Source organism: Orycteropus afer, unplaced genomic scaffold (assembly GCF_000298275.1).
Source record: "Orycteropus afer afer isolate SDZICR_OR568_19922 unplaced genomic scaffold, OryAfe1.0 scaffold00002, whole genome shotgun sequence".
NCBI classification, from domain to species: Eukaryota; Metazoa; Chordata; class Mammalia; order Tubulidentata; family Orycteropodidae; genus Orycteropus; species Orycteropus afer.
In genome coordinates this window covers 17195835-17217139 of record NW_006921589.1, presented here as the reverse complement: position 1 = coordinate 17217139, position 21305 = coordinate 17195835, and the positions used below count along the sequence as shown (strand labels likewise).

At 37.1% G+C, this 21305-nt stretch overlaps 1 protein-coding gene across 1 annotated transcript in view; it reads left to right on the top strand.

The window, feature by feature from the left end:
• SPAG16 (sperm associated antigen 16) overlaps positions 1-21305 on the top strand; it is a 1240018-nt gene that overhangs the window by 550192 nt on the left and 668521 nt on the right. Inside the window, exon 11 of the mRNA XM_007959961.2 lies at positions 19705-19848. Within this exon, the coding sequence (XP_007958152.2) occupies positions 19705-19848 (144 nt within the window). The remainder of the gene's footprint in view (positions 1-19704; positions 19849-21305) is intronic.

Here is a 21305-nt window from a genome sequence, read left to right as displayed (position 1 = left end):
AAACTATAAAGTTCCACAAAAAAAAAATAGGGCCAAATGTAGGGACCCTAATTTATGGCATAAATATGCTATCAAACATAACTCAAGATGCACAAACAGCATAAGATAAATTAGATGACTGGAACCTTCTAAAAATTAAATTATTATGTGCATCAAAGGCCTTCTCTAGAAGAATGAAAAGAGAACCTACAGAATGGGAAGAAATACTCAGCAATGATGTATTGGAAAAAGGACTCATCTCTTATAGAAAATCCCAGCACCTTATCTTCAAAAAAACAATCTAATTAAAAAATGGGCAGAAGATATGAACAGACACATCACCAAAGAAGATATTCAGGCAGCCAGCAAACACATGAAGAAGTGCTAGTAATCATTAGCCATTAAAGAGATACAAATCAAAACAGCCATGAGATACCATCTCACATTAACATTAATAGCAAAGTTCAACAAGACTGAAAATGACAAATGCTGGTGAGGATGTGGAGAGATTGGGACTCTCATACACTGCTGGTGGGACTGTAAAATGATGCAACCACTGTGGAAATCAGTATAGTCATTCCTTAAAAAAGTTGGAAATAAAAATACCATTTGATCCAGCAATTCCATTACTAGATATATATCCTAAAGAAGTGAGAGGCAGGACATGGACAGACATATGCATACTCATGTTCATCATAGCATTGTTCACGATAGCAAAAAGATGTAAACAACCTAAGTGTCCATCAACTTTGGAATGGATAACCAAACTGTGGTACATACACGCAATGGAATACTGTGCAACCCTAAAGAATAATGTAGAATCTGTAAAACACCGCATAATGTGGATAAACTTGGAGGACATTATGCTGAATGAAATAAGTCAATCACAAAAGGACAAATATCTGCTAACCATAAGACTGGTGGTTCAAACCCAGCAGCCACTCCTCGGAAGGAAGATGGGGCAATCTACTTCTACTTCTGTAGTGATACCACCATGGAAACCCAAGGAGGGGTTCGTTGTGAGTTGAATCAACTGGAAGGCAGTGAGTTTGTGTTTTTTGGTGTTTTATAAACACATATATATATAATTGTTGTTGTTGTTTGCTGTCGAGTCGGCCCCTACTCATAGCGACCGCTCCTTGGGTTTCTGAGGCAGTATCACTACAGAAGTAGAATTGCCCAACTTTCCTTCCGAGGAGTGGCTGGGGGGTTTGAACTGCCAGCCTCTGGTTAGCAGTCAAGTGCCTTAGGCACTATGCTACCAGAGTTATATATATATAGCTGCCTGAGTGAAGAGACACTTCTAGCTCCAGTGGGCTGGGAGCAAGAGGCAGAACTGAAGCCCACGGGCCAGTGGCTTTCACCCAGCTCCTAGAGCTTGGCACTATGCTACCAGATCCATATATATATATATATATATATATACACCAGAAAGTTTTAGTGGTTACCAGAGGTAGAAGGGAAGGGACATGTTTCTGTGGCACTGAGTTTATGATAATGGTGATGGAATATTTTGGAAAAGAATAGCAATAATGGTGGCATGACATGAAAAAATGTCATCAATGTCCCTGAGCTGTAAATGTGGAAATTGTTGTGTTGGCAAATGTCTTGTTGTATATGTTTTAATAACAACAAAACTAAGAAAAAAGAAGAGTATGTGATGAGACCTAAGCACGTAGTTGGTCTTGAAATGCTTTCTCAGTCTGTAAACATAGCCTCTGCTACTATCTCAAATAGGCTGTTTGGCTCTGATAAAATTCATTTACTGACAACATTTATCTGGGTATATAACATTCCTGTTAACTCTGACAGTAGAAAAGAAAGTGGGTTTTGTTGTAGTTGTTGTGTGATTTTATTTTTTTTATTTTTTTGGTTGGTTGCCTTTTAGAAAGATGAGAGAGAGAGAGAAGCAAAGAGAAATGCAGTTTATTTGTTATACTCCAACCCCTGAAAATAGTCATGAGCCTGACAGTTGTGGATAAATGAAATGACAAGAAAGACTTAGGTTGGCCAGATTGTTTTGTTACTTCACTCAATGCAAAACCGATAGGGCACATCTTAGTATAGTTCAGCCTTATTATACACCCCAAGCACTAGGTACTAGGGGAAAAAAGCAGAGTTTATTCTCACTTTGTCGACTTAACTGTTTGCCTATTTGCCTAATGGATATTAGTGTCTTTTTTTTTTTTTGTCCAGAGGAAATATCTTCCTCAGTAAACTGAGTGAAATGATTATTTTAATGAAAATAGAATTAAAATCTGAAAATCTGAAAGTCACTTAATGGTAAAACAATAATATACATGGTTTTAGCATTACTCTTTTCAAGTTTGCATTTTTGACTGACCTGATGATGTTTTTTCAAGGTTTCATTACTTTGAAGTCAAAAGTTGAGTTATACTGTTAAGCTAATGAAATATAGCTTATTTGTAATTGAGGACTTATTTTTTAAGTGCAGGCAATATTCTTTCCTGTAGACTAATTATAGGCACATTCATCATGTCAAATTAAATTTGCATTGTTAGACCTTCAAACCCCATAATAAATTCTGTACACTACTGTTTCAGGGTTTTTGCTTAGTGACACAAATATTTGTATAACAACATCTATTATAGGGAAAAAAAATTCTCTGGATCTCTCTATGTTCTTTAGAATCTACTTTTAATAGTAAGAAAAAGAAGCTATTTTAATCACATAAATGATTTTTAAATTCATAACTAAGCATTCATGTTCTTGTTTATAATCTTATAAAATAGGTCTGCCTCGTATAACCTTTTGAGGGCTAACAAGATACAGAAGCATTGTAACATTCCTTGGAATACGTGAATTTAGAACAGTGGATTTTGTCCTAAGGCTGATAGTTTTATTTCTTCCCATTGGCTTCTTACACAATCTAATTCATTCATATAGAGGTGAGGCTACTGGATTAGTAATACAATCAGGGGACTATGAAATTAACCTGAGGAACACATATTATTATTATAGTGTACTTATACTTTCTGTATTTTTAAAACAGATTTATTTCTTAGAAATCTCCATAATTTTGTGTTGTTATTTGTTTGATTGGTTGTTTTTTTTGTAGTCTATTTCCTAAGAGATAAAATGTCCATGTATTTTATAGGAAAAAATTGAATATACATTTTGCATATGGCATTCAACTGCATGTATCTTGCCACTTACATAGGTTTCTTAAGAAGTGAATAGCTTGTTAAAATAAGACAATAAATGCATTAGGTTAAAAGCTTTGATTACCAAACTATAATTGTATTCATTTTGTTAATATAATCTGAAAGTAGCTGTTGGTGGCGTCATTGGAAAATGGTTGTTAATACATTATGTTAACATTCTGTATTAACATATATTAATTGCCATTGAATGGTGAAGTAATTATTTCCCTGATGATAACATAAAGGTTTCTGCATTTCCAGGGAGAGCTACAAAGCAAAGCTGATTTACCTTGGAAAAAATATTCTTAGGTGACTGTAAGATTATTTTACCATTATTTGAGATTATGGAAAATGTTTGTATAGAATGACACTTATCACCACTCTTGGCTATTTTCCTCTATAAAAATCACCAATTGTCATGATTACCCGTGACGAATACAGAGAAAGATCATATTATTTTGTCAGACGAGAGAGCCAAAAATTGTGTTACCTGCAGGCAGCAAAATACTGAAGAATAATTTCAGCTCTTGTACAGTCTTTGCCTATAACTTAACTTATTAAAAGACAACCTGTAGAGAAGGTCTTTGGGTGGGTTGATATGAAACAAGAGCCTACTAATCCTTCTTTTCATTAGGGACTACATATCCAAACCAAAAACCAAACCAAACAATCCCATAATGTATCAGGTGCTCAATCACATGTTGATTATTATCATATTATTATTTCTTCATTTATGATTTAATGTACTTGCTTTAAAATTTCTCAAAATTTGTTTTTCTCATTTTAAAACACCCAATGGTAGATATTAAGCATCCCTTCAATTTATTTGGGAGCTCTGGTGACGTAGTGCCTAAGGCATTTGATGGCTAACCAGAAGGCTGGTGGTTCAAACCCACTAGCTACTCCTTGGAAAGAAGGTTGGGCAATCTACTTCCATAGTAATATCACCTCAGAAACCCAAAGAGGGGTCATTATGAGTCAGATCTGATTCTATGGCAATGCTTATGTTTGTTTGCGTTTTTCAATTTCTTTAATGTCTGAAGCCCTCAAACTAGCAGCAAATGGTAGTCCTTTGGTGTTGACTGATGAAGAAATATGGTTATATGCTGGTGTTGTCAGTCTATTTAATGCTCATATGGGGTCACTATGAATCAAAATTGACTCGATAGCAGTGAGTTTTTTTAGGTTATAGAAAACCACACAACCCATGATTCCTAATACACACACTGGGCTCACATTAGTCAGAACCATGAGCAAGCTTATAAAGTGGCTGTAAACCCAAAATCACAAGGCATATTATGAACTCTCAGACTACAATGATCAAATTCAGCATATCTGAAGATTATGAAAGCCTTGTTATTTTAGACTTCCCAATGCCAGTGTATATTTTTTAATTCCAAAAAGCATTCAGAAAGCCAATAAATCACTTCCTGCCACTGTCCCTGATCAAGCCAAGGACTCATGAAGCTGGACCCTGGAATTTGACAGATGGAGACAAAAGGTCATATTTTGCTGATAAAAACTAGATTAGAAGACATATATTCATGTGTGGCCACAGTGTGGTTTCTACTATTCCACTCAAATTAAATGGGCTAATTTACACAGAGGAGCTCTGGGTAGAGTAGTACCTAAGGCAATTGACTACCCAGAAGGCTGATGGTTCAAACCCACTTGCCACTCACTTCTCAGAAGGAAGACTGGGAAATCTACTTCTGTAGAGATACTGCCTTCAAAACCCAAGGAATTTACTCAGGCACAGATATGCTGAACCACAGTTGGCATATACAGGGATCTATACTTCAACTGTACAATGTGGATGAGCTGAAAATTAATGTTCACTGTAGGCAGGCTATTCCAAAGAAGAAACAGAGGCAGAAGGAACCAAACATTATAAAAGTAACTCTTATTCCAAAATGTTCATACAGTTGTTTTTTGTGCATCCACAAAAGAAGTAGATGGTGGGATGGAGAAGGGCTAGGAGCTCCTCATTATAATAGCATACAGCCTGGTGAGATGCTGCCCCATAACAGTCTTTTTATAATTATTATGTGATCCAGCATAATGTATAAATCATAACAGTTTTAATTATGTAGGACCATTTGTAAAAGGCATTGTTGGTTCATGATCCAGACAACGGGTTAGGTTGCAGGAGTGTTAAGAAAGATAAAACCTAAAGATCAAGGAGCCCACTACCCAGACAATAGTCCTATAAGTTTATGTGAATGATCAGAATTCCCAGGTGCATAGTAGAGCTGACAAGGGGCAAGGTTGTGGTCACTGCTTGGTCACAGCCAGCTACCCAGAGGGACTGAGTAGTTGAACCTGCAGGCTTGGGACCATAGTCACAGGGGACATCAAGCTCAATTGGCATAACATACTATACAAACCATTGTTCCACCTCCTGCTTTGGCAAGTAGCGACTGGGATCTTAAAAGCTAGCAAGCTGCCATCTAGATGCAACGATGGGTCTCTCCTCATCCAGAGCAAAGAAGAATGAAGAAAACCAAAATTCATGGAAACAATTAGTCCTAGTGACTGGTACACCATCTGATCTGCAGCCTATACAACTATGAGACTAGAAGAACTAGGTGGTGCCCAGCTACCACTGTCATCCACTTGGAAGGGGATCTATGTAGGAGATCCTTGATAGACAGGGAGAACAATGTAGAACAAAACTCAAAATCATTTGGAGGAAAAAAAAAAAAGGTGGGGACCAGGTTTGCTGGTCCAGTAGAGCCTGGTGAAACCACTGAGACTATGGCCCCTAGCTGCCCTTCTGGTCTGGAATTGAACCCACACCTGTGGTTTCCATCCAAACAAAATACAGGCATATGAGTTGAACATTTACCTCAAGTAGACACACTCCTTGGAGAGAACAATCCTGGGAGAAAGAAGGGCTGCTTATGCACAGGGAGACGCTCAGGGGGCAGGAGTGTATGGAGGGATGGACACTGGGAAGAGGTAACTATGGAAAGTGGGAGGGGAGCTGTTGCATTGTGGTAAACTGTGGTCAATGATATGAAACAAAGTATATGTGAACTGCTGTATGGAAAGTGAATTTGCTCTGTAAATCTTCACCCAAATCACAATAAAATAAATAAATAAATAAATAAAAGGAGCCCGTTGCCTTATAATTGCTGTCCTCATATCTTCAGCTGTCAGAGAACAGACGGTTAGTACAGGAAGCACTCATTTTGCATAAAGTTTTTCTGCTCTTCTTGATTTTTCCAATATCTCATTTGCTTGACCAGATGAAACTTGAAACATGGATGGAAAAAGGTAAGTGAAAGAAGTGTCCACTGCAAGAGTTCTGTCTCAGCCTAATGAACATTCAAAGATCAGACAGAAAAAATGAAGTCAAAAAATAAGAAGAAAAACATTACTGGGAAATATGATAATTGATAAATGTTGTTGTTGTTGTTGTTATGTGCCATCGAGTTGGACCCAACTCATAGCGGCCTCTCCTTGGAACTATTATTTATAGAAAGGAATGAAAACTGATTTCAGTGAGCTCTGGTTTCTAACAAGTTTTCAGGGACTTACAATAAAACGTTTTAGGATATCTAACAGGTAAAATATTATAATATTACTCACTGCTGTCGAGTTGGATCTGAGTCATAGCAACCCGTCCATGGGTTTCCAAGGTAGTAAGGTAGTATCTTTATGGAAGTAGATTGCCCAGTCTTCCTTCCAAGGAGTGGCTGGTAGGTTTTAGGTTTGAACCACCAGCCTTCTGGTTAGCAGTCAACTGCCTTAGGCACACCACTACCAGATCTCCTAAAAACTAATGGGGGGGGGGGACACCTCACATGAAATTGGAATAATAAATCATTCTGTATAATGTTCACAGTATTCACCAGTTTTCAAAAAGCAAAAGTAATACCTCTGATTATAAACACAACAACAACAACACAAATGTATCTTATATCCTCTTTGCTTTCTTGATTAGTGAAATCTTCAGTTTATAGTATAGTAATTAAATGCTGGGAGCTTTGGTAGCGTAGTGGCTAAGGCATTTGACTGCTAACAAGAAGGTTGGGGGTTCAAACTCACCAGACACTCCTTGAAAATAAATGCTGATTAATTATGGACAAGATATAGGGTATAAAAAATCTAAATTAGTTAAAAATTATTTTTAAATACTCAAAGCTACAGAATAGTTTTGAGTATCTTTAGCAATGGAAGGAGGCTAAATACCAGAAATAATAATATTTTTTAAATTATTTATGATCATTCATATATATGTGATGTTCCTCTTTTTAAGATGTATTTTCTTGCCAAATTAAAGGTTGTTATAGGAAAACAACAACAAAAATATTTATATACATAGTGGCATAGATTACTCAAAAGCAGAAAATGTGCACCCCAAATAAACCACATGACAATACGCAGCTGACCTGGAAATGAGTGTGTTTCAAAAATCATCTATAATACAGTGTATATTCAAATGCATAGTCCTGGTTCAAATGGTCAATGATTATGACTCAAAATATTATAATTTTTAAGGCACCATAAACTTTCTCTTGGTAAAACTATCTTACAAAGCAAACGTATATAATCTTAAATGAAGAAAAGTTTTAAAATTGTCAATATCATTTTTTTTTCTATACCTACTTAAATTCTTAAACATAGAAAAAACATAGCAAATTACACACACACACACACTCACACAATGAGACACATGATAGAAAAATTACCTGGAGGCAGGTCCATATGTTATGGGGGAAGCTTGAGTAATTTCCAGAAGGATCTGCTATGCACATGGAATTCTGCCATAAGAATAATAGTTTGAGTGATGTATAAAAGGAAGGTTGATTAAGCTATGTGCGAGAGAAAATTGGGAATGGCACATACATTTTATTTCTCACCTAAACTTTGCAGAACTCATTGTAGATAATAAGTTATGTAATTGCATATCCATGAAGTCACTCATATTTAACTGAATGCAATATTGTAATGGGGTAAAAGCAAAAGCTGCAACACTTGCCTGGAATTGTAAGCAGGTTGCTTGCTGCCTGATGCTCACTCCTTCCACATCCCCTTGCTTTTTTTTTTTTTTAACCCAAAGAAGTTAGTTGTGAGTAAAACAAGGAATCCATACTGACCTCTTTACTTTTGTTCCTTGTCCATGGAGTAGAAGCAAGATGTCAGCAGCCTTTTTATGCAAAGATAAATACTCATGGATAAAATAAGATGCAGCAGAATGCTGCTGCCTTGCAGCTTCCCAGACCCCATTTCATGGCTATCCCTTGCTTTTCTTGGTTTGTTATTGTTTGAACCCTTCTCAGGCTACTGACTCCCTCTCCTGGATTCGTGCCCCTCAGTGTTATGTGCTCATCAGTTCTCACACGGCCAAATTGGCCACCTCCTTCTCTGGCTTAGACTTGTACTTTTCATTGTATTAACTGATTCTCGCTGCATACATTTTGTTGCCATGCCTAAATTCAACGTATTCATGCATACATGAAGTGCTTTATAATCTTAGTTTATACTCCTGTCCCGTTGGCCCACCCTGTGATTTTTGGCCCCATCCGTTTGAAGCTGACCCTGAAGCTCGCCTGTTGCAGCTCTTCATCTTTTCTTCACCAACATCACAAGCTACATATAAGTTAGTTCCAAAGTCAGAGATGACTACCCTTCCTCTTATTCCTGTTGCTCCTGGCAAATGTCCTGTGACAAAATGAAGTATGATGACATAAACTTTTTCACATCTTAGAGCATTTTTTTTCAGTATAGAAGCTTGAGATTCAATTTGAGTCAAGAAATCCCATGTGATGGTTGTAATCTGTCACATGGGGTCACTATGAGTTGATGTTGACTCAATGACACCTAATAACAACTGTATATATATATATATATATGTGTGTGTGTTTGTGTGTAAGCATATGTATACACATATATACATATTAATTTCTATATGTGTCTCTTAAAAACCTAACTTTGTGAAAAAGAGCTGAATTTTACTGAATTTTTCAACAATAAAACAATCACAAAACTTAATTTTGGCTTTTGAATTTTCTACTTTATTTATCAGATAACTACCAAACAAAGTTGTTAGTATTTAAATAATGACAATAATCACATTGGTTGGATGGTTTCTAATTAATTGGGCCATGCTTTGAACAGAATTTTGCACAATATTTAAATGTGTAAATTTACTTCAGTTCCATATTTTAAGTAGTAATTCTTCCATTTATCTCTAGGTTATATATTTGCTCCAAATAGCCTTCTAGAATAGATTCTTCTTGTAAAGCCCTTACCTTGAGAAAGCTTGACTTTAGCTTAAAAAAGAATCTAATCTGTGTCACTGACATACTGAAGAGATAGGAAATGAAAATCTTTATATTCATAACAACACAGAATTCTTGTAAATTGCTGACACATGAAATAACCAAATAAAATTTATTATTGAAATGGGTTTCTTAAGAACATAAATGTGTACTGTAACTTCCCAAACTTGTTAAGCCATAAAGAACCACAGCAATTTCATAACATGAAGCACAGTGTGTATAAAACTGTGGAGCATAAAATGTTCAGCTGCTAAGGTAACAGGAAAGTTCCAGGAGACATTGCAAAAATCTGAAAGCAGTTAACCTGTTTTCATGATCTACCCCATCCCGTTTACCAAAATAGTGGGGCCTGACTTCCACTCTTTCTGGAGTTTATAAATTTCCTGTAGTTGACACTGAATTGTTGGATGTTTTTCATTTTCTCAAAAACAAAAACAAAAAAATCATATTCTCTCAAAGAACGGTTATGATGTTCAGATTCAGGGGGCCCTGTCATAAGTTTTGTTTTACTTGATTCCTACAAGGAATGAAATGAAGAGGGCAGGATAAATAATATCAATTTTTATATGAGGAAACAGAAACATATGATAGTTATATGTATTGGTTCATGGCCATAGGTCCCCTGGTGTTAATAATTTTCATTTCTAATGTAACTGAGACATGCCCTGGCTTCTGGCCTCCACAATGTGGACAGTCTCCTCAGTGGTGAAATAAAGATACCCAGACTGTGTAACAAAGTTTGAGGAATGGAGGGTGAGTTGCAAAGTGTTGGGAAGGGTGCATTTTGAAACATTATTAGACTCCATATTTGAATATAAGCTGACTTTTCATAAATGACTTTTGAGTAAAAAATATTGGTGAAAAATACTTATAATTGTATGTATGTATTTTTTTCTTATTGAAAAAAGAAATATATTCATTTCAAAAGAGCATTTATATAGGACCTTTATACTAGTACAATGCAAAAATGTAAGTGCACTGCCATGGAGTCAGATCCGACTCATGGTGACCCCTCCTTGGTTTTCCGAGGCGTTATCCCCAAGGAAGTAGATTGCCCAATCTTCCTTCTGGGGAGATGCTGGGAAGTTTGAACGCTTGCCTTTTGGTTAGCAGTCAAATGCTTAGCACTACACCACCAGAGCTCCCTTATACTAGTACAGAACAAGTAAAAAGAAAAGAAAATATTACCATTATTTAACAAATAGGTAATTAAACTGATGTTAGCTAGAAGTTGAGTTCATCTGTTCTGGAGACTTTTCCTAGATAATGATATACTTTTAATAAAACTAAAACTTTGTTTTAAAGTATAAAACGTTGACATTTAATTTAAGAATAAAATATAGCTTTGTGGAAAGTTGTGTGAAAGTACTACTTTATTTGGGGTAAAATACACCAAACAATTAATGTTGTATTAATATTACAAATTACATACATATTAAAATGTATTTGGATTGGGCCTGTAAACTGATCATATGGATGGGAGGTTATGATGTTATATATTGTTGTTATTGGGTTCTTCCAAGTTATGATGCATAGCAAACCCATGTGTGGTGGGTAGAATAAAATACCCCATCAATTTAGTGAAAATAAAGGAAAATGCCACTCTTTGTATCCAGACAATGTAAGTCCTACTCTGCTTTAAATAAAACATATAATATGACAACTTTCAAACTTAAAATGCTAGAGAAATATTAAGAATTCATTCTTTCACCTTTTCTTAGCTGACTTCTGAAAACAAATGAAACCCAGTATCTTATTTTGACAGATTTCTAATTGTTGTGTTTTCTGCACACATTTATGGCTTTCACTGCTTTTGACCTTAGCAACTTCTTAAGCACTTAATTATTTATTTTTCTTTATTGGTGAGAATGACTGTAAGCTCACATTTCCTGGAGATAGTAGTAAATGTGAGAATACTGAAGTGGCATCTGCCATAATAATGTGCAACTCTAGGATAAGTAAATTTAGAAGTATTATTCTTGGGTTGGGAGCTCTGATAGCATAGTGCCTAAGGCATTTGACTGCTAATCAGAAGGCTGGCGGTTCAAACCCCAGCACTCCTCGGAAGGAAGATGGGGCAATATACTTCCGTAGTGATACTGCCTCGGAAACCCAAGGAGGACTCGCTATGAGTAGGGGCCGACTGCACGGTTGCATAACAACAACAACATTCTTGGGTTAGTGCTATAGACTACCAGGGTCCCAGTTTTCTTCCTTGTTCCCTTCTTTCCATTCCCACATCCCAACCAGAGAGCTTCTTCAAATGTCAATAAGATCCTACTCTCTATTTAAAGCCAGTCACTGAATTCAGGATAAAACTCAGTCCTCTAAACTCAGCTATGAGGCCCTACATGATCTGGTCCTTGCCTTCCTCTTGCAGTTCCTCCACCCTCAACAGAGTCCTTTTCGCTTGCTCTTTTCAGTCATCCCACCCTCCTTCCCATCCCAACTTCTCTCAGCCTTGGCCATTGCCATAACCTACATGGCCAACTGTCTGCCCCTAGATTATCCTAAAGAGGCCACCTCTCTGCCCTTCTGGTCTCATCTAGAATGTCATGTCTTCAGTGAAGACTTCCCTGAACACTTCAGTGAAAACAGCACTCTTCGTTCAATCCTTAGCATATCACATTTTTATCTTTTCTTTAGAGCTATGTTATTTTATTCACTTATTTATTTATTTTTCTTATCTATCTCTCCCAATTAAGATGTGAACTCCCTGAGAGCAATGCCCCTGTCCATTTGGCATAACACATAGTAAGCTCTCAATACATATTTTTTGAAATTATGAAAAAATATGCATATTAAAATGCTTTATAAACCCCGAGGTGCATCCAAATATAAAAGGACATTATTAGCTGAACAATAGCCAGACAAACCTTAAGCACTTTTGTCCTTTCAAGCTGGATAAAAGCATATGTGATGTGTGAGCATGTGTTGTTTTAAAGACAAATAGATGAGTGGTCACCTAATGTTCTCAGGACACATATTTTGATATTGATTTATTTTTAATGCACTGTGCTTCTTCTGTATTGGAAATAATTAGAGCCTGTGAAATGAAGTGAAGGAACATTTTACAATACTGAATACCCTAAAATGAAGACTGGAAAAAAAAAAAACCTGGGGGAAAAAAAACCCAAACTCACTGGCATCGAGTCGACTCTGACTCATAGCAACCCCCTTTGAGTTTCTGAGATGGTATCTCTATGGAAGTAGACTGCCCAGTCTTCCTTTCAAGGAGTGTCTGGTAGGTTTGAACCACTAGCCTTCTGGTTAGCAGTCAAATGCCTTAAGCACTGTGCCACCAGAGCTCCTTAAAATGAAGAGAAGGATAACTAATTAGTCGTTCTTGTGACAACCTTTTGTTTTAGATTAATATTCTTCTCTTTTGAAAAGAAGTCTAACGGTGTTTATGTCACTGATTCTACTGATAATTAATAAGGCTCACCATACGCCTACACATTTTCTGTCCAAAATATCCCGTGTAACCCTACTACTGGAAAGAGTAATTTCAATTAGAGAGAAGAGCTTTTGAATGATATATCATGTGGTCTATTATAAGGAATGTGTTATCTTATAAAAGATAAAAAAATCAGTCCTAGAACATAATATTTTATGTAACATGACTGCTAGGTATATTGTTTAACTAAACATTTTATGGATATTTCATCAGACATGACTTGATTAAGAAGCAGGACTAGCATTCACCTACATTTACTTTTTTTCTTAATCCCTGGAAAGTTTTCCTGTACTATTTTCACCCTACTCCCAAGCTTATTACCTTGGGAGTGAGACGACAGGGCCTTTGTCTTTGAATCTTGTAATTATAATTAATAGTAAGTTAAAGGGAAGCAGAAAGTTTATATTTGAAGTTTAAAGTAAAATGACTTTGTGGCACTTAGGGCAGGTGCCAGGATGGAAATAAGTAAGAGCTCATTATTCTTACTAATTAGAACTTCCGAAAGACATCTTTGAGAATTCATATCGTTCTATCGAGTCGGAAGCAACGCAATGACACCATTTTTTTTTCTTCCTCTCTCTTTTGTTTGTTTCTTTTTAAATTGCTACAACAGGGACATCTATTCATGGATAAAACTTGAGGAGAGGAATCAAGCCCTCTTCACCTTGGCATGCCAAGGGTCTGGCAGGACCTTGTTTCAGGGCAACCACACCTGCTGGTTGCAAATATAAAGACAGAGATAGGCATGGATATGTATATAATGTTCACTGATTCCCTCAATACATTTCTGAAAACTCTATCATGAAAGGGACACTTTAAAGCTTCCTTATGTTCACTTGGCTGTTATTTATGAGGGCTACATTTTTGTCAGAGGATTTGACATCGAATAAAACATAGAAAAGTTCAATATCTATCATAACTGCAAGGAAGAATCATTTACATACATGCAATTTTACATAATCAATTTATTATCCATATTCTTTAACACAGACATATATAAGCTATTTGAAATCAATTATATGAAGGAGCAGGTTACAATGAAATATGATATCGAATAATAATAGTAGTAGCTAATATTTATGGATGGCTGATCAAGTTCAGATATATTTCTAAGAACTTAACATAAATCAACTGTCTTATCCTCACAACACCCCTATAAGTCAGTCTTATTATTACCCCACTTTCATAAATGAGGAAATTGAGACTGAGACATTATCCAAAGTAATGAATTTTTACATGGTATGCCAGGATTAAATAAAGAAGACTGGGCCCAAGGACCCTGTATGTCATCATTATAATAGTGTTCACTGAGTTTTGATTATGTGTCTAACGCTAATGTTAGCAATTTGCATGCATTAACCTATTTAATTCTCACAACAAATCTGTGAGATCAATACTACATTATTCCCATTTTCCAGATGAGAATTCTGAGTATAGGCTGGTGAAGTTACATATCCAAGGAAACCTAGCTAGTAAACACTGAATCAAGAATTCAAACTCACATCATACTCCGGAACCCACATTCTAACAGCTTTGCTATTCCATGCCATGTAAAAGCTATAAACCAAGGGTTAGCAAACTATGACCAGTCGGCCAAATTTGACTCTCCACCTGCTTTTGTACATAAAGTTTTATTGGAACACAGTCTTGCTAATTCATTTACATATTGTCTATGACTACTTTTGTGTTACAACAACAGAATTGAATGGTTGCATAAGAGACCATATGACCCACAAGCCTAAAATACTTATCTTTAAATATTTTACCTATAAAATATGGTCCTGTGGTAGTTAAAGTTATATGTTTACTTGGCTAGGCCTGGTTGAGTGGCTGAGCAGCTGGTGGTAGTTATTCCCCATGATGAGACTGGCAATCAACTCCATGGTGGGATGTATCCACGAGCAGCTGAGTAGCTGCTTTAGGGATGTGGTCTGCTTCCTGTATATAAGGTGAAGATTTGGAAATGGTCTACAGCTTTTTGGCACACTTGGACCCTGTGTGTAGCTGAGTCTTCATTCAGCAGCCTGCCATGCTCTGATGATCATGGGACTTTTAATGCACTTAAATCCATGGCCTGCCATGTGGTTTGGTAATATTGGGACTGTGCCTTATTACTTGTCGACCTTGGGCTTGTCAGTGTCAGCAGCCAGCAGCTGAGTGAAGAAAAGCCTCCAGCTTCAGTGGGCCGGGAGCAGGAGGCAGAGCTGAAGCCCAAGGTTGAGGGGCTTTTACCTAGCCCCTAGAGCTCAGCACTTTGAACTTGGACTTAAAGCTTCCAAAGTATAAGAGAATAAACTCCTGTTTGTTCAAGTATCCCATTTGTGGTATATTCCTGCCAGAGCAGCACTAGGTAACCAGAACAGGTTCTTTACAAAAGAAGTTCACCAACTCCTGCTTCAGATTATAAGTGCTCTGTTCCTCATCTTCTCTGATTCATCCCTCTCTAGCACTGTGTACCAGAGTGGCACTGAGGGCCGTGCCAACCACCAACAAATAACAAGTAACAGTAATCATAACATTTCACGTCAGTAGAAACTGACAAAATAATCATCAGTCTTTTAGCAACTTCAAAATATATCTTAACCAATTTCCAAGATAGAAATAAGACAATAATCTACTTGGCTGTTCTTACTGTCATCTGACGAAGGAAAGGGAAATTGATATTCTGACCTAACTCTATCAGAGGCATAGGCTCCAGAGCAGTTTGTCCAAGCTGATGTCCTGGCTCTGCCTAATCTTACTCTCTGACCTTAGCAGTTGCTTGACTTCTGTTTGTCCCACTTCCCTATTTGTAAAATGTATACAAAATAGTTGACTTAATTAAAGGGATATTGCAATCATTAAGTGAGTTTTAATATGTATGTGATTCTGGAATCAGGGGCTGAGTCCTAAATTGTGTTAATTATTGTTCTTTTCCTTCATTTTCTTCAAAAGAGTGATTCAGAAATAAGCGGAAATATTAAAGGTGAGACCTGAGTATATTGGGGAAATTGTCAATAAATTAAAAGTCTATGGAGTAAGATAATCAACAGTTATTAGATATACTTCTATATTTATTATTAACGTTGTTGTTGTTATGTGCCGTCGAGTCAGCTCCGACTCATAGTGACCTCTCCTTGGGTTTCCGAGGCAGTATCACTATAGAAGTAGATTGCCCAACCTTCCTTCTGAGGAGTGGCTGGTGAGTTTGAACCACCAGCCTTCTGCTTAGCAGTCAAGTGCCTTAGGCATTATGCTAGCTACCAGAGCTCCCTTTGTTTTTAATAGCACTCTCAATAAAAACAGATGATTATGGAGCCATTGCCCTCCAGCAACTTGACGTATAATGCAAGGCTCTTATTTTTAACACAACAGAACAATCTAAATGTCTTTACAGGATGTGTCACATTAGTACAGAAGTCTTATGACGACAAGATTGGAGGAGGGGTCCTGCTCACCTGGTTTCCCCTACAGCATCAAAACATCTTAATTCTAGCAAGTAGGGTCTTCTAATGCTTTTAAGAGTCTTGTTTCATGTAGTACCCAGTTTTGATATATACACTTCAGTGGTTATATAAAGGGTTCTTTAACTCAGGGTTTAATCATCACTGAATGGCTTGAACTTTTACCACGAATAGTCATGATTATCCTCAAGCTTTATAAGAGGAATTATTGATCTTTATAACATACATATGGGAGCTCTGGTAGCATAGTGGCTTAGGCACTTGACTGCTAACCAGAAGGCTGGCGGTTCAAACCCACCAGCCACTCCTAGGAAGGAAGATGGGGCAATCTACTTCCGTAGTGATACTGCCTCGGAAACCCAAGGAGGGGTCGCTATGAGTCGGGTCCGACTTGACGGCACAAAACAACAACACAACAACATAACGTACATATATGAACAATAAAATATGAAAGATTGATGTTGAGAGATAGTAGCTAAAGTAATGAGCTTTAGTACCAGAAAGTCTTAGACTCAAAGTTGGCCTTCATCCCTTACCAAATGGAGCTTGTATAATTTACATAATATCTCAGCCCCTGTTTTCTTAGACATAAAATAGCAATACTAGTAGTACCCAAATCAGTCACTCAGTCATGTATTCAATGAACGTTTATTGAATAGCTACTATGTGTCAGTCGCTGTTCTGATGTTGAGGATACAGCTATAAACAAAACAGACATAAACCCCTACCCTCAGGAGCTTCTGTTTCACTTCTGAGAATCAAGCATTTAGCATAAGATCTGGCACACATTAAGTGTTCAAACAATGTAAGCTATCATAGCATTGACTTGTGATAATGGTAATGATTGCAAATGCCAGTGCCTCATTATGGAATTGCTAATAACATTGAACTGTTGTATCTGGGGAAATATTTCTGGTTCATGGCTCTTAGCATGTGTTCCACATCATAATCACGTCGCACACAGATTGATCTGAGTTGGAATGTACAAATCTTGGTTGGTGATTTTTGTTACTATGACTCAGTTTTGATGGTGTGCTTATTTAACAAATAATTCAATGAAAGGTCTTCATCAACTGTTTTCTATGAAAGCCCTAAATTCCATCCTACATACGCCATTTCTGTTCACTTGAAGACCATTTCAAGGATGAAGTGAAATGTTATGTTTCTTTGAAAAGAAGAATATTGGTGCCTGATTTAAATTTGTGCAGTCATTAGGGGGAAAAAAAAAGCAATTTACAGATGATACAGACATAAAAAGGAGCCAGTGTTAGAAAGGCAAGAGAACAAAAGAGGATAATTAGTGAGATCAATGCATGGAGAGTTGAAGATGTTGCAGGTGGTTTGGAGGAGGCCACAGTGGAAGGGATGAGCAGAGGACAGAAAAACATAAAACTGATTAGCCATCAATGGGTTTTATGTTTATATTTTTTCCCTTAATGTCTACAAATAGTCCCCTCATGAAAGTCATTTTGGAAAGTTAGCTTTGAAAGTTCGTAAAGACATCAATGATTTCAGTTATCTTCACTTAAAGAGGGTAATTTATCATCTAGTCAAGTGTGCATGTGTCTGCCAGGAAAGCTATGAGCCAACATACATCATACTCTGTAGCTTCAAGGATTTGGTTTGCTTTCTTGTGTGCATTTGAATATAGAATTCATTTCAATCTGACATTTTTTACCTCTCATCATATTTTTCTTCTAATTAAGTTCTATAAATGTATCCTCTACCCAGTTTGAGCTGTAATAAATTCCTTTCCTGAATTGGCCTTCTGAAAGTCACAAACCAACATTGTGATGAATTGCCAAATGAATAATTTCCCTTCCACTGTGTTTATTCTGAGCACCAGCGTGATGGAGAAAATGAAACAACATTTCACTGGGAAGACCCTGCTCATAGTGTTATGTGGCTGTGAGCTCACAGCTTCCAACATTGACCCCAGCAGATTTCCAAAAGTTTATGGGTATAATGCAGTGAAATAATTTTGTAGTTCGTAATGTTGTAGTTCGGAGGTCTGGTAGCATAGTGTCTAAGGCACTTGACTGCTAACCAGAAGGATGGCGGTTCAAACCCACCAGCCACTCCTCAAAAGGAAGATGGGGCAATCTACTTCCATAGTGATACTACCTTGGAAACCCAAGGAGGGGTCGCTATGAGTCGGGTCCGATTCGATGGCACATTACAACAACAACAACAACAAATGTTGTAGTTCAATGGCATTAATGGAAAGGATCAGTAATGAAAAACATTTTATTCTCATGTAAACCCTGGAGCTTCCCACATATGGATTGACTGAGACCATGATTTCTGTGAGAAAATTGAGGTCCATACTGCAGAAGAAAGGAAGAAGGTTATTAATAGAAATGAACATGCAATTTCTGTTTTTTTAATCATTGTTGATTTTACTGCATAGGCAAGTAAATGGATTGTGTCTTTGAGTTAAGATGGTCAAGTTTAAAATTGAACAATTTGTTGCTGATACTTAGCTATTTAAATAGATGCTGAACACTAGGCACATTTGTTCCCATTACATCTTAAGGCATGGATGAAACTCTGTATATAACATTAAAGCATTGCCACAAATAAAATACCAGAAATTAACCTTGTAGACTCTTGATTTTACAATAGTTTAGCTCCAATATTTAAACAGACAAAATGATCATAGTCTGGTTCAAATAATAGTGTTTAATGTGTTAATCATTAATTTCACCTACTTCTCTCTCATTTCCCTCTTTGCCTTGATAGAGTGAGAATTACGTTATGCATCTTGAATTCATTACTGTAATTTGTGTACTGTGCGTTGACTGAAGCCAATTTAAGTAGTATATTAGCACAGAATTTGTGTACTTTTGCTTTGTGTAGATAGTGGGCCATGGAGTTAATGTGTCATTTATAGTATTTATTATTGAACTACGATAATGTAGTTATGATTTATGTTCCTTTTCTGGATAATACCTGGCTTAAGACATACTTTAGGCAATGGGTTTGGTTTGGTTTAGTCTGAAAATAGTTTTGATTTTCTACAATACACAGAACCACCTGTCCAAATACCCTAACACAAAATTATCATAGACATCTCTTTTCTTCCCCAAAATATTTTCTTCAAACCAGAGTTAGACAGAAGCAGTCACTTAAGCCAACCACTGCATTTCACAAAGGAGGGAAGAGAAACATAGGGAAGTTTGATGGAGGTCAGAGTTCAAGCTATAGCCAGGCTGTAGAACCTGGTGCCTCTGATTTCTCTGGGCCAACACTCTGAACTATCCTGCCTTGCTGAAAGGGGGTAATTACTGCCATTTCATTTATTCACATTGTGAAACCATTTTCTGTCATCTCCCCATAACTCTCTCTTCTCCTTCCCTCTCCCTATACAGCATTGCCTTGCATCCACGTAAGGAAATCCTCGTCTCCTGTGGTGAGGACCGCCTCTGGAAATTGGTGGGTCTCCCAAAAGGCACAGTCCTTCTCACTGGATGTGGACACACGGACTGGCTCTCAGGCTGCTGTTTCCATCCCAGGTCAGTACACAGCCACCTGGACTAGCCTAATCCCTCCAGGAAAAGGGCTCCGCCTCTTCCTCGCAGTTGACTTTGGGGAGGCTTTTCTCTCAGCAACGCCACACCCTCCACTGAATTTCTAAACATGTAGATAAATGCTCCTTTGGTTTTCATTATATTGACTTAAGATTGATTGCTTTTGGTATTTGGTACATATAAAACTTAGTCCACACACTGATATATTTAGCAAGTCATAAGCTTCCTGAAACAAGCCTTATTAATGCTGCCTGAGCTCGGACACCCTAATGAGGCACCCAGATTTCTAGTCAATAATGCATGCAGTGTTTACTTTGCTCTGCTAATCTTGCAGGTTTTCCTTTTAGAATTAAGTTACCTACCAAAAAGGATACAAAGGTAGTGGTCATGTTTGTTTGTTTGTTTCCTAAAAATTTCAGTGACACTTTAAAAGAGCAAAGTGATACTGGAAGAGTTAAGCCATGCGATTTTTTGAAGTTACTGACTTTTATACCCCAGGACTGAGGGCACCGAAGGAAAGTAACTGCTTCTGCCGGACAGAAAGCTCTGCCCACCGTTTCTTCTGGTCAGCTTCTACCCGGTCTTTACTGTCATCTCATGTTCGTCATTATCCTTAACATTCATAAACATTCTTGGATCTGGCTTTTTTTTTTTTTTTTTAACACTTTCTGGTCCAATCATTTTTGGAGACCTATTGTCCATGTGCAATCTCTATTGGGACACAAAAATCTATTTTCTTCCCTACCTATCCATAGCACATAAAAGGACTGCCTTTTGATTTTTGAATCTTAAGAAGTAGAAAATGAATTTGCTCTGTAAACTTGCAAACAAATCATAATAAAAATTAAAAAAAAAAAAAAAGGAAGAAGTTATCTGGGGGGTGGGGAAAGAGAGAAAGCTGACTTTTAAATAAAGACTTCTGAAGCTTTTATGTCAAACAAGTTGATAACATTTCAATATTTCCCATCCAACTTCAGATTAGCAGGTGAAGATATAATGCCCCCTTGTCTCTAAATTTAATCATACCTAATCCCAAAACTAGCCCTAGGAGATGGCCTCAGGCCTAAGGCAGTTACCTGCCACACCCAAGGCTGGCAGTTCAAACCCAGCAGCCGCTCCCCTCCAGGTAGCCAGGGCCGTTTCTTTTTTAGGAACTCTGGTAGCATAGTGCCTAAGGCACTTGACTGCTAACAAGAAGGCTGGCGCTTCAAAGAAAAAAACTACTTTGTATTAATGATGTTATTAATTCTGGTGGGCCCTTAGCCACAGTATCAATTTATATATCACCATTGCCATTATATATAGATTATAGATTATTGCATATTCTAATCTAGATAGATGGATCCGACAATGTTTTGTTATGTTGTGCATAGGGGTGCTATGAGTCAGAGCAGACTCGATGGGACCTAAGAGCAACACCAACCTAGATTAAAAAGAAAGAA